At 41.2% G+C, this 15,478-nt stretch overlaps 1 protein-coding gene across 2 annotated transcripts in view; it reads right to left on the bottom strand.

The window, feature by feature from the left end:
* dysc (whirlin protein dyschronic) overlaps positions 1-15,478 on the bottom strand; it is a 161,950-nt gene that overhangs the window by 23,609 nt on the left and 122,863 nt on the right. For both annotated transcript variants that reach the window (XM_076367022.1, XM_076367023.1), the window contains one exon: positions 1,865-2,089. In XM_076367022.1, the coding sequence (XP_076223137.1) occupies positions 1,865-2,089 (225 nt within the window). The remainder of the gene's footprint in view (positions 1-1,864; positions 2,090-15,478) is intronic.

Here is a 15,478-nt window from a genome sequence, read left to right on the forward strand (position 1 = left end):
CTATCATCGCATTGTCGAGCAACTCGTTGCGTAACAAAGTTCGAAAACGTTGAAAATCAATGGGTATTACAATAGACACTAATACCAATGTTACAGTAAATAAAAATCTTGGAAACAATGAAGACTTGGTTTCACTTTTGCCAGGATGGACGCGAGCTCGAAGATGATCGAAACTCTCGAGTCCCTCGACTCTGCCGGAAAACTAAAACTTTCTATTAGAGACACTTATCTATTGTGGCTATCTGTATAATCTACATTCTAGTTGCGCTTCTATCGTAATTATTTAGCGGATCGTTCGATGAAGGACACTATAGTCGTTACGCTATCTAAATTCGCTATTTTCTATGTACTGAGTCTATCGTAGAGGTCTAAAGGAATGAGGCTAACGATGATTAAAGGCGACTCATTATCGAGATTAATGTTTACGTTTGACTTTTTTCAACGTTATTTTCTCGCGAGAACATTCTGATAAGAAGCTGAATTAACGTTGCGACTTTATCCTTCGTAAAACAAAGTTTGCCTCAACTCTGTAATCTCAATGGAAATCAAAGGAAATAAATTACTTCGGTAAAGGTAGAAGAATGTATTAGAAATGTATTTCTTCGAGAAGATTAAGAGCTACGTTAGAGAAGACACTTTCCCTCGCGAGAAACGCCCCCTTGTTGGTAACAACCTCTTTGTCTTCCGCCCTCCCTATTTATTCTCAAGCCAAAAACAGTGATGGGCAGTCAATTATCTCTCTCGCGAGTATTTCGACGCTTCTCCACTTCGAATCGTGGAAATGGCTCGAAGATCTAGGAAATTTTATGAATCGTCGAACTCAGGGGATATTTCGATTTCAATGAATTACATTAAAACTTGATTAATCTTCAAATCATATTTTGAATTTCAGTAAAAGATTGTACGAATATACGTAAGATCATCGAACCAATCGTATTGTTTTATCGTTATCGTTTTAGTTTTAGATATTGTGATATGCATTCATTGTTCAGTTTCACAGAATTCACAAAAACGTTTCTATTGCTATTCTGTTCTTAGATTTTCTTGCATTATAATGTTGGTTTTAATAAGGATACTGGACTCTAGCATTTAACGACGAACATTAAGTTCGTCACAGGCTCAGGTTTCCATATCGTTTTTACCTTCCCTTCAGACTTAATGCACACCGTGGCGTACGTTGTCTTCGCTGTTTCGAAGAAGTTTAATTACATGGCTCGAGCTACCTGACATCTTGAACTCAAAACAGAAAACAAGAAACCTGTTCCGACGATTGTTTCGTGTGCAAACTGAACAAGTTCGAGTAAAAGGAATGTACTTCCGTATACTGTTCAAAGTCGTGAATGTAAAACACTCGGAGAATCGCGAAAAATTTATAATTTAATTCAATAAAAAAAATTGTAACAAACATAATAATCGTCCTAGTTCATATTTGCATACCGTAAACTAAACAGCAATCGTATCTATCCACCACGATCACGATTAAACCAAAAACGGTGTCACGATTAGATAAAAATAAAGATTCACAAAGGATGTAAATCATCGAACATTTTCGCCGATCGGTTCCATCGATCTTTCCAAAGATCTTCGAGTAGATTTCCACGTGTTCGAGTTGTCCGATTCCGAAGCGTCGTAATGGCCGGCGAGAGATCGCCGAGCGACGCGGGCAGCTTGAAAGACAAAAGAAAGAAACGAAAAGAAGATGGAGAGATCGTAGAAAAGAAAGAAAGAAAGAAAGAAAGAAAGAAAGAAAGAAAGAAAGAAAGAAAGAAAGAAAGACAGAAATAAAGAAAGAATAGATAATAATAAGAAGTATCTGTGCGTGGTTAGATCTGTGTGTTGTGGTTCGTTTGATTAGAAAACTTACGAGGGGCCTGGCGCCCCAGTACCAGGATTTGACACGTTGCGTCAGCCCACCGAGCAAATGGGACCTCCAACCACCGAAACCTCCACCACCTCCACCTTCCGAGCTCCTTTCCTCCCTTCCTTCGTCCTCATCCTCCTCCATTTCGCGATCCCTTTCTGTTCCGCCTCCGCGTCTCCCGTTACCGATCATCTCGGCGTCGCTACCATCGCAAACACCGTCGCTCTCCTGCGTCGCGACGCCGGGAGAAAAAGATCGTGAGCCTCTCGTTCTTAGCCAGGGTTTCAGTTAAAGGGACACACACGGCTCTTTCATCCACCATTCGGTACTGTTTTTGTTCTTTTTTCGTAGAAAGGGACAATTTCGATTATCCGCTGCGAGAATGGATTCCTCGCAGTCCTTTGACGGACGCTTGGGGATGTTTCGTGAGATTCAAAGGGTTTTACGGGATCGACGTTAAGTAATTAGGTAATTAGCTAATTAAATTCATCGGGACAGATAGGTAGGTTATCTTAAATTTGGAGTTGATATAAATATTAGGGAATATAAGGATTCATTTGATATGTGTTTTTAGGAATGTTTCTTGGATTGAGATGCAATGTTGATTCGATTACCCGATTTTCTTGAGGTTAATATAGGGGATATAAATGTTAATTGAAAAGAGTATTTACAATACATACTCTTGCAAGGATAACTTTCTCTTTGTATAGAGCGTTGAGTAGCTCAAGATTTATTCTCTATATTTAATCAATTTTCTCGAGGAACGCCGATGATGATTGATTGTTTACATGTTATGCTTTCTCTTCTATAATTGCTGATTGGTTAACTTAATACATAATCGAATTTTCAATTGAGTTCAATTAATCGGACATCTGTACTCTGTTCTCTCCTTGCAATCTCAATTTCAAACGACCGCGGCTAGAATCGCGAACCAATGAAACTTATCGCAGAATAATTACCTCTCCATTATCTGACTAAATAATTCTTTCAACAATAAATTCTTTATTTTCTCAGATAAACATGTAATTTCTCTTTGTTTCGCTTTGGTTTTCCATTAAAATATGCTTTAGACGCATTGTATTCCTCGCAAAACGAGAGATTTATAAAACTAGATTCCACAGTTAACAGGTTAATAATTGTTTTAAGAACCGAAGAATAACAGTTACAGAACCGTTATTGGTTCTGAAGAACCGGAATCTAAACCGACATAGCTCAGAACCGAAACACCGAATAACAGTTACGACTTATTGCGGTTCTTCATAACTGTTTTAGTCGGAACCGATATACAACAGTTATTTTCGGAACTTATTCAATCCCCGGCTTTGACGCAAGAAAGATCGAATGTTCCCACTATTCTCGCGCGGCGTGAAAAATGTCCCCGGACGACCGTGACGCGGCGATCATCATTATCGCGTCTCCGTCGCGTAATTCGAACCAGCCTTCCCTATCGCGCGCATCTTGGCGGGAACAGCCGCACAGGCGCCGTTGCCGTGGCGAAATGAAAAATCCTGTTCCCCGTTGCACCGGGGTCCAGAGAGAATCCGAGATTACAGGGAAATCGACGCGCGATCCTAATCGTAAGCGATTCCGCCGGTTTCTTTTTCTATTTCTCTCGTTACCTTTCCCCGCGTCGAACGCGCGATCGCGAGAACCCGATGATTCCATACAATCGCAACCGCGAATTTGCCTTTTTCTCCTGCTTTCTTCGTTGTTCGAGCCGTTACGAACGATTCCGAGTGCGGAGGGGAGGGACAAGCGTAAAAAACGCATCGACTGTGTTCGTCGGTGGCCTCGGGATTTCCTCGAAACGTTTTGCACGTAATTGAGGGGAGACGATGATCACCGGTCAACGGAGAAAATAATTCCTGATTGATATTCACCTTCCAGTTGGCCGGTTCGTTGTTGTACTTTACGGGTTTTTGTCGATTTTTCCTGCGTTTCTCGTGGGATCGTGTGCTCTGATTTGATTTTTGTGCACGGTTGGGTGTGTAAGTACTTCATTTATTTGATGGGAATTCTCGTGAGTACGCTGCTGTACCGACGGTACTTCTTGACCAAGCGTTGAAATCACCGGACCATCACCAGAAAGTCTGTAGTTATTTTAGATAATTACTTTACATTTTTATAATTTTCTTTATATTCATTTGTTTTATTTTTCTCTTTTATCGTTGGTCTTCATTTTTTAAGCTTCTCTTGTTTTAAAGAAGCACTGTTGAATATAAAACTATGTTTCAATATTGTCACGAGGAAGTTTCTTACTAGAATTTCTGTACTAAAATACACGCAATTTTTATATTCACTAAGAGACAATAGAAGAGATCAGGCAACAATAAGAGTAATTGTTAAATACGAAAATTGCAGGTTTTTAGTAAGAGAAGTAAATTTTCCGTACGTTTCATAGTAAAATTTAATAGCGTCGCTGACAATAAGCCAAAATCCAGCTCGTCGCGATTGATTTCGATTCCCTTTGCTTCGAGAAGGTCTCGATAGTCGATTACACGATCCTCGGGGCGAATTCGTATTGTTGGTTGCACATTAGTGGGCGTCGAGCCAGCTCGCGTCGGTCTCTAACGTCTAACGGGACGAGCTTAATACAGTCACGATTGTCTCGAGTAATTGGGGCACGTGCTGGTAATGAACGATCTTTTGCGAGATCTCGGCGCTCGGCGAACGTTTTGCGCGCGGTCAATGGAAAACCGAAGGTGCGTTTCACTTTGCGGTGCGCATACATTTTGTTTTCTCCCTTCGCGCGCGCTCGGTGTCTCAATTTCTCGCGATAGAAACGAAATTTCGAATTTCCTTTTTGTTATTACGCGCCAACGACTGATTCGGCAGACGAAAACGTTTCAATGTATAGTCGTGCTCCAACGAGTTAGAGTGGAAATCTACTTTGGCCATGTATAAGTGCAATAGTTATGTTTTCATAGAATGAAAAGTGACAAGATAATTATTCGTCACTGTTTATAGTAACGCGTATTGCAATCGAACCTCGATAGTTCGATAGCTCGAACACTGATAATTCGAACTTTGATGAGTCAAACCTCGATAGTTCGAACTTCAGTAACGCGAACTCTCGATAACTTGAATTTCGATGATTCAAACTTTGATAATTTGAAGCTCGATAATTCGAGTCTCGGTAACTCGAAAAATTTGTTATTCTCTTCGATTCAGCTATAAAAACCTCTATAGCTCGAAAGTCTTTTGCTGTCCTTTGAAATTCGACATATCGAAGTTCGACTGTAATTTCTGTCGAAAAAAAGAGCATCGTTCTCTTTTTACCTTTGAACAAGCAGAATATTTCCTGAGGATCTTCGGATTCTTGGATATCTCGATGCGAAGCATCCAATAAATATTTATCGAAGTTAATTAGCCGAATGGAACCTTGTTAGCCGAATACTTTATTCGGGTAATGATTACCCGTTACCGGCAACAGATTATTCTTTCTATTTTTGTTTCCTCCAATAATGATGGGAATATAATTTTGAAGAAGCATCCATTAATTCGTGCATTCTTTTTTGTAATGTAACACGCTAATTCTCTTCTTCGAACCCGTGGTTATATTGTACAAGAACCAATTACGACCGAATTGTAGATTACACATTAATTACGGTACAGTGAAAAATAATGAAGTATGCATGAAGAAGAGAGGATTTTAAGAATCAAAGGTATATCGTACGTGAAATATATCAAATTTAAAAATCAAGGATGCGAAAGGATACACGAGCACCTGATGAGATTCATGAAACACATTGAAAGGTGAATAAATGGTATTGTTTCCGAACGTGCCACGAATATGGGGCACGTTTACAGCGTAGCTCCGATAGAAGTTAAACAAGTTGTACACCAATCAGAACAGTGATAAAGTATCCTTCGTTGCGTTTATAATGTATGTAGCTACCGAAAGCCTCAGAAACTGAAGAAGGATTATCGTTACTTTTTCTCCTCTTCTAATAAGAGTTTCCTAATCACAGCTAAGAAAGTACAGTTAAAAATTTACTCTAAACCACATTAATCTATTATCTATCTAATATATCATCTCCTAATTAACATTATCAAGCTCAAGCTTGTGTTTAGTAACAGATGATACGAGCGATACTATATATAACATTCATATTTGCTACGTACTTATTCCATAAGCTCCACAGGTAGCTCTACGCCTTCTAATATTTCTTAATTCAATAAAAATAATTATGATCGATACAATTACTTCATCGTTAATAATTAATTCGTAAAAGAAAAACTTCTGATCCTGTTTTTATGTCTACGTTTATTTAAAAGGTTAACAATTGAAACTCGAAAAGTAATTTTTATATTTAAAACAAATAAATAACACTTAAATTTGTCAAATTCAATCGAAAATTTTCGTCACGAGTTTGACACGATATTGTAAGTCAAGGGGTTAATCGGCGATCGTGAGAAACGCGAAGCGGAGCCGCGACGATGTTCACGGAAATCTCGTCCGGCTGTGCATCGCGATCAACAGCGGGCGATTAATCGCAATTAAGAGTGGGTCCCTCGGTGGATCAGCGGTGACCGTTCCTCTGGATCGTTACGCGTAACGGCTGGGACCGTTCGACGCGATCGCCGGTCTAACGGGACGCAAGCGGCCAGGCGTAATTCGTCGTACCGCGATCGCATGAAGCGCGATTCGCGGTATACACTGTTAGGGATCTCTCGCGTTCGCAATAGGCTCAATTAACGCGAGTAATAAATATCGGGTCGCGTTGCGCGCAGCAAACCGCGCATTAATCAACGGCGCAAGCCTCGTGTGAGTCAGCCGGAGCTTGCCGATGTTTAAACGTCACTGACTCACCGGTTTGTTTATGCCGACCGGTGAAAAGAAAGTTCGTGTTCCGTGTGACGTGTACGAATTAATTTTATGTTATTGAAACCAGCACGTAGGCAGTACACGATTATACAGCGTGTTTTCGAAATCGTGCTACCGTGCGATTAAACGAGACCCTCGCTATGTTCTGCGATCTAGATTGTCCGGAGGCCTGGTTAAACAGTAATTTAATCATTCGAATTCTTAGAGTGCGCCTTAGAACATGTACGATTGAATTTGACAGAAACGTTTAACCCTTTGCGGACGAAGATTCTTTGAAATATATGAAACCTTTAGTAGATGAAACTAAATTATATATCAGTTTGTTAAATAATAGAAAAAGGAGACTACGTGCTGATCACTTCCTGCTTGAGTAATCAAATCATTTGTTTGCGACTTAATCTTCCAAATACGAAAATATCATTTTGCCAAAATGTTGAATTTCACTTTGAAGGGGTGGTTTCACCCACTCCAAAAGATTGCAATCTATTAGGCTTGATTTACTCCACTTACACACAAAGCATCATAACTTTTACCATGAGAAAAGCTAAGTAATGGATATAGAATGACATTCTTTTCATATCATACTTCGTTCTCTATACTCATACTCGCGTTTGCAGCCATTCACATGTCTGCTCATGACTAACAACTTCGAACATCTCCAAATTACACAGCAAACATTAGAGTCCCACATAAAGAAGTCAAAACAAGAAATCCAAACACAAAGGTGGAAACTATCAAAGCCAACAATCCTTAACACTAAAACCACCAAATAGGTCAAATTGGCCCATTCCTGAACTCTTCTATCATAATTACTAAAAGACAACAAACACTGCAAAGAAACTGATTAATATGCAAACTGAATCATAAGTCTGCTTGGTGGTTTTAGTGTTGAAGCTCCTTCAAAATCCCAGAGTCCCCCACACACGATAACACTTCATCGTTCTCCATTTCCAATTCCTCGACGTCCACGTCGAATAATTCCAGATAATTCGCGAACCAACCAGAAGCAGAGAAGCTCGAACGCGACACCCGGCCAAGAAGAAAAAGGAAGGGCAAGGCGACCAAGAAGCGGCACAAGAAGAAGAACAAGGAAGAGATCCTCGCCTTGTGTTTATGACTTAAGTGGCGGAGAATTTATTACGTCGGCCAGTGATTGTCGGCGATCAAACCTGGGCGAGAGGATGAGAAAAAAAGAACGGGAACGCGTCGCGGGACGGTTGGCCGTGGAGGGCGAGGGCTACCGAGCCTGCGAAGAAAATTGGAACGAGCTGCAGCCTTTCTTGATCGATTTCTCGAACGTCGGCCCGGCCGCGGCGGTTATCTCTTATCTGCGAACCGGTTCGATCCGCGGATCATCCTTCTATCTCTCGCGGCTACCTTTTATACCTTGCTGCCCCCTGCCAACTCTCCCTTAACCTTTTTCCCCGGTCGTCCCGCTCCACGTGGATGACTCATCGCGGTGTGCGTAGCGCTACACGCGTGCAACGGCAATTAATATCGAAGGACTCGCGGGAGTCAGCGTCCAACGACAGACAGCCCGGGTGAAAAAGGAAGAATCGACGCGGGGCAATCTCTCATCGGCTAAAAGCTCGCCCCGTGAATCGATTTAATTGCAGAATCAGTTATCTTTGTCAGCCGATTATGGTTTGATGTTGCCGCGAGCTGGCTGGACCGCCGAGCCAGGCCGAGCTGCGCCGCGGGGGGAAATTTATTCCAGCCGTCGGCGTTTAATTGAGCATTCATGGAATGGAAAAAAAAGGAACGGATTCTGGATCGAACTCTTGCGCTTGTTCCACGGACTGCGACGCTACTGACATGGATGCATGGGCAGATAAGCGTTGAACGAAGATTTTTGTGCTTTCAGAGTTCGTTTTGAGGATTATCGACTGCAGATATGTTCTGTCGATTCACTTGTTTGTGCTTTTGGTAGCGGACTGTCGGTGAGTATTGCAATCGATGTTAGTATATTTTTATATTGTATTATTAGTGCCATTGTTATTACTGTTATTAACTGTATTATTGTATTAGTTTTGTTATATTATTTAGTTATTTTATAGTTACACATTGGCGACCGCGACCGAAATTTCTCGTTATACATAATTTTTTTAACGTACCATTACGCAAAGGCACGTGTTTTACCAAATATCATATATAAATAGAATTTTAGAGTTACTTATGTCCAAATAAGAAAAGGTTCAAATACATATTAGTTTCAACAAATCACCGCTGTTTTATTAGACGCCTTCCAAAATAATTGTATATGTCTAAAATCGCCAATCCCGTAAGAGATTATAGCAAACCATTAGCGATCCTGTTAAAGTCTAGCGTAATTGTTTCTGCGCTTCAATCATTCGAACGCAATGAAAACAAAAAAATCTAGGGTAATTCGTTTGGAAATTAACGAAAGTCAATAATCTTCGGTCGTTCCGAATAATCTTCATCCCACAACCGGCGCGTAAAAACGGAATCGGGCGCGCAAACGTCCGTTTCCACGGGACTTTCTACTTGTCGCGGAAGGGATCCGGCGAAGTATTATTTTAGTTCACGATGTTTGCCGAAGGAATTACAGGTTTCCAGCGTGCGCGGCCAGTCAAAGAGAGTGTCGTTCCACTCTGAAAAACGTGACCCCCGGCTGGAGAGTCACCCGGCCCGTAATTCAGCGGTAGCAAACGGCGCGCCGGCAGCCGCGGTTACCCACTAACCTTAACCGACTGCGCGAAACAGCGATAATAATGGCAAGCCGATAATAGGTCAGCACCGGAGAAAGTTTTCGGCGCGTCCGTCGCGACCCGTTATATACCAGGAAGACGAAGCGGGCCGAAAAGCGGCACCGACGAGACGAGACGAGACGAGACGCGACGACCAGGGCCGACGCCCATCTCCTCACGATAACCGGCTGGATCTGGGTCGATCCGAGGTTCCCACGTCCCGCGGGAATTAACGCGTGCAATCTGTTCGAGTTTTCTGTCTCCCTTTTATTTTTCTTTACGGTGTCTCGGAGATCATTCATTAGCTAAAACGGAGGACGCGAAATAAAATAGAGAAACTGATGCAGTGGTATAGGACATTGATTCTGAATATTTCCGTGTAATTGGATAATTGAATGAATATTATAAAATGTATGATATATATCCAGGGTGTTAATTTGATCTCGAACACCTAAATTATTTTCGCTGTTATCGAAAGTAAGAACAAATGCCTAAGTACATGGTTTTAACCTTTTAGCTGCTATACGCCGTTATAGCTCTTATGTATATCACCTTATTGACCGATGTACCGTTATAGTGGCACGATTCTTTCTCTGTCATCGATAGTTGAGGACATTATAGTCTAATCTAACGTAATCGCACAGTGGAAAATTCGATCGGTCTCAAATCACAGTGCTACGTTTACGATATGCAGACCGCGTCAAACCTCGCCGTACAGAGGTATAACTTCCCGGCTAGTCCCGCGGTAGCTAAAAGGTTAAGGCGGGCATCTGATAGTGATAAAACAAAATCCTGCGAAGGCCGTTCTGTTTAGTCATATTTTTTTACTTTCAATAACAGCGGAAATAGTTTAGGTGCCCGAGTTGAAATTAACAGCTTATATAATCGAATATATTTATATACGTAAGTGTAGCTTTAATATGACGAACGTAAAATGCATGAAATAGTACATTGGAATCATCTTTAGAAGACAGCGTTACAAGATGATGCGGATCGTTAAATAATGCACAATTTTTCTGCCGTCGACCGTTATTTCCCAGTTTTCACTGGAATGAAGCTACGGCCCAGGTCCAATTGCTAGAATCAGCACGTACAGGGTGGTCCTTATAAAGCGATCGTAAAATCGGCAGGGTTCGTTGAACCGGTGTGTTGCGTCAAGGTTCACAAGCGACACCTACGTGCAAAACGTATCGTAATCCGCGTAGCCGACTCGCGTTCGCGGAATTGATACTCTGATCTAGGCGAGGTTGATATCGATTCCTAATGTATCGTTATCGTTCTTTCAACATCGCCGTGTTGCACACTCGCGCTCTTACGATCGTCGGATTTCTCGGGAAATTTTAGTTTCCTTAGGACGAACAATGTCGGGTGTAAAAGTGTCCAGCACAGAAATCACGTTTCTCAGCTGGAAAAGATCATTTTTGAGAAATCGATATCTCCGGCGCACATATCAGTTCCAACGAGTGAGTTCTGGTTTCTTCTCGTTTACTTTAAAATGATATTTAGGTTACGTAAATGTCTAAATCGCAGCGGGCAAATGATATACAATATATTTTGCTTACATACATTGGGTCATCCAGAAATAATGCACTTTTTTTATATCCCTTCCATTTCCAAGAATTCAGATAAGTCAAATTCTTTTAATCTAAAACATGTTCTTCCTTATTATCTATAGATTACCTGTCTAAACATTGTAATAAGATTAACTCGTTACCTGTGAAGTTTCATTTTATAAATCTCTGATAATGCTCGCAACGAAATCAAATAATGTGTATACCAAACGCAGGCCAAATGCACCTATAACATATTCTAACAAAAAGCTAAAGCGAAACAAAGAAGAATTACAAGTTCATCTGAAAAAATGAATAATTGACCGTTGAAGAAATTAGTACCATTATGATTTTAAGATGACGCGTATACTCATCGAATGTAGTCAACTGGTTGAAAAATCTTTTGTTTACCTTAACTTGTTAGAATAGAAGGCATATAAATAAATCACATCATTTATAAGACGACAATATATATTTCCTTAACACGTTGTACGCCATGGAGGTCACCGGTGACCTCCAAGCAAATCGAATTACTATAATTCACTAAATTAAACGATGATTATTCGTAAACATTTCTATATTATAAATAATGCTACCCATCGCGGTGACATTCAGTTTGATGAACGTGCAATGATAATAATCCAATTCAGTCAAATGATTTAATATTGTATTTCTTCCGTTTTGTGCATTTTGCTCTATGAAATCGTGCGGCGTTCAACGTGTTAAACCTTTTCAAAATCCTCGGTTAAAATAATCATTTCCGCGCTGTAACGCCACCGTTGTTCGCCGATATGTGCAATCCCGGCACGGCGGTGGTCGCGTGACTCATTCGGAGTCGACGCGTCCCGGGAAACAAAAAAGAATCGTAGTTTCTCCCGGTGAGAATCGTTGGGTCGACGTCTCGCCAGGCCAGAGCAGGCCGACGTTTTGCTCGTTAAGATTCGCGACGGGCCGGCATGTTTTCGTTCTCGCGGCTCGCCGCGGTTTCCACGGCGAATTGAATTGTCCACGCGGAACGCGCCGCGGCAGGCCGGCTCGTTATACACCCGAGCTTCGCACGAATCGATCTGTTTGCGGAAAAGCATCAGCGCTTCAATCTGCGACTGTCGCGTGGCTGATTGATGGCGTCGTTAATACGCGCCGGTTATGAATGTTTAGCAGAAATAAAGATCCTACGGGTCGTTATTCAAATCGGCCATCCGCCGTTAGGACGAACGTTGTTTTTCTTCCCGGTTCGTTTCTTCCTCTCCTTTTTTCCTTTTATCTTTTCGCGAACACCTAGCCGATGTTAGGTAACCGCTGACGTAAGTCTCTCAACTGCCTGGGGACTACGTGTTCCCGGGTTTCTTGGATTGTTATTGTACCGGACGCCGATTCAAACGATTTGTTTCAGATATGGTAATTGTTCTTCGAAAATGGGTACATGGAATGTTCATAGATTCATAATGAGGATAGTTTAGTATAAGAGGGCCATCGAATTAGTATCTAACGCGTATCGATAACTTTGATCGTTTAAATAATAATGATCATTGTCACTGATATTATTAATAATATTGTAATATTCTTATTGTATTGCAGATTTATGTTTAGGACAATCTATTTCGAAAACCATCGAATTATTATTAACACTATACTATTACTACACAATATTACTATTACATACTAAATACAATCTAAAAATATTAACACTACTACTATCACTACAATCATCACAATCACTACCACCAAATGATCACGAAAATGACCAATCATCGCTACAAAATCAAGAAAAATAAAACCAACTACCTACTCCAAACACTCATCGTCCCATCATCCCCAAGATCCGAATCCAACCCCACTGAAGCAACCTCTCGCACTCCGGGGTTACAATGTTCCAGTCTGGTACCGGCGTGCGATAGAATTGACGGTGCCCCGGCCGCACGGTAATGTGTACACAGCGCCGTCGGACGTCCCGGGTGGCAGGCTCAGCCACCTCATCATCCCTTTTGTCCGGCGCCGCTCCTGTTATCATCCATACTCCCGTGGCCGCTTCTTCCCGCGCCGGATCGACGCTTCCACTCGTCGCTTCGTACACGTAACCCGTACACATCCTCGGGTATATACCCAGGCCTCGAACAACCTGGCAACGTTGTAAGACCCATTCTTCCACCTTCTGCCCCTCTCACCTGTTACTTGTCCGCTCCCCCTGCCGCCAAGGCCCCCTCCGCCTCCGCCACATCGCTCGCCACCGGGACTCTGTCAGTGAGTGTCTCTTTCTCTCTTCCTCTCTTTCTTTCTTCCTCCTTTTCCAGCTGTTTTCCTCTTTTACCTGTCCCCGTCGCTCTTCCGCGCAGCTCTGTCGTCTTTCTCAGCCCGTCTCCTTTCAGCTAGGAGATCAGCTCGTCCTCAACCCGCCGCTGTTACACTCGGATCAGGTAAACGTAAACCCCGGAGACCTGCCGCGCCGTCACTTCACGCTCGGTTCTTGAATCAGTCGAGGCGACGCCGTCGAGCTGCGTGCCGCCTTCCCATTCGCTTCCTTGCGAGCTCGATCGCGATCCGTCGGGAACAGTCTAGACACATCGGGCCGACTCGGTCCATTCATTCCCGGATTCGCACGTCTTCGCCGCCTGTCCACTGATCTTTACGCCGAGAGTTCCGCTGCGACGAGACAGTGATTAGATTTCTTGTTCCTATTTTGCCGTTTCGTCCTCTTCTTCTTCTACTTCTTCAGCGTCTTTGGAAACTTCCAGGTGAGTCAATGTTTCGCGAATGTGGAAATTGGGGTTCTGGTTAGGGGATCGTGGATCGTTGATTATTGGGAATCTGGTCTTTGGTTCCAGCGGTTTCCCGGTTGTTTCACTGCGACAAGTGTTGCGCGTGGGACTTTAATTGAGATTTTGTAGGTTTGTTTGGTTGAAACGAGATCATACGTGTTTCGATTTCTGAGGTGTTGCTGTTTTCAGCGGCCTTGTGATTTATGTATGCGGTTTAGAATGATAGAAGGATTTATAAAATGGGGAAGTGTTTGGATTTGAGATGGATTTGTTATTGACTCGATGGGAAGGAACAGAATTTCGGTTTTTGTTTAATGTGTAAATATGATTACAAACGTTTGTTGATCTTTTAATTTCGATGCGTTTTGTGACGTTTTATCATACTCATTGTCGGAATCCGAATCGCGTTGTTAAAACGGTGGAAGGAGATAGGTGACATTAAAAAATATGATAATTATTAGATTAATAGTAAATTGATCGTCGATTTAACGATAGTAAACGGCTCTAACTGCGCAATACTTATTGATACAGTCGCCCTTCGCATAATTAGTAAACACGTACGATGTAAACACACATAGGAATAATCACAGAAATGAAATGATACGTAATAATGGTATTACAAATTTTACAAAGATTTATCAAAATTGTGAAATTTATAAATTTTCATCTTTGTTGTCATACAAAGATTTTAATTTCCCTTTGTGACAGGGAAATCTTCGTTGTTTGATATTCCGACGTAAAAGTTTCTCAAAGTTATTTCAACATCGAAATACTGTACATGCCTAATGAGCTAAAATCGTTAGTGAAATAAAGACTGCAGAACTGAACGTTTCAAAAAAGATTATACTCATTGCAAGAATTAAAATATTTATAATCCAGTATTTCTTCTTGGATTGTTACGAACTAAATAATATTTATAATTAGTTTTAGCTTAATTTTCTTGCACCTTGTAGATTCTAATTAAAAATTTCGGAAATAAAATATCTGTTCTAAATAAAAATTGATTTTCAAGACTACAGAAAGAAGTAATTTGTCGTGAATAAATCTTCATAATTTATATGTCATTAATATGTAATTAGGGTGGCTCAAAACGTGTCAAATGGACTTCGCTGCATTGCAAGCCACGTCTTGCCGAGAATATGAATTTTCGGTTTCGATGAATTCGTCCGACGTCCGAGTAACTTCTGTACAATGAGTCTGGTAACTTCGCTCAGACCGTTCCGTTAGATTCTCTTTTTTCCGAATTAATCTTCGGAGAAGTTTCGTCCTTCTCGGGTAGTTTCGGTTAACTGTCTTTCATTTACTGCTGCTGGGTGTTCGATTAATCTCCCAGCCGTTCGAGATAAATCGAAGTTCAAGAAGATTTAATATTATACAGACCAAAGTTTGGTCAAATATCATCGAATTTTCAATATAAAAATTTTCTTGATCTTCGATTCATAAACAATTCTCAAGACGATTAAAAAAATCCGTCTGCTCAAGAACAAAACGTTAACAGGATCAGTTCCCAAAAATAGAAACGTGAAAAATTGTGATAGCAATCATTAACCACGCTTTGCAATATCGTGGCAGACTCGTAGCGAATATTTCAAATAGAATGTAACAAATTCTTCTAATTCTTCTAAGACCGGATTGAATACTTACTTGCAATGCTTTAGTGTAAGTGTAAAATAGATATTTTGTTTTCTTCTTCCAACGAATTATAAACAATAAAACAGCTTCGTTGAGCGTAATTGCGAAAAAAATCAGTCTCCTAGATCAGAACTTCGTCTCCT

Source organism: Nomia melanderi, chromosome 4 (genome assembly GCF_051020985.1).
Source record: "Nomia melanderi isolate GNS246 chromosome 4, iyNomMela1, whole genome shotgun sequence".
NCBI classification, from domain to species: domain Eukaryota; kingdom Metazoa; phylum Arthropoda; class Insecta; order Hymenoptera; family Halictidae; genus Nomia; species Nomia melanderi.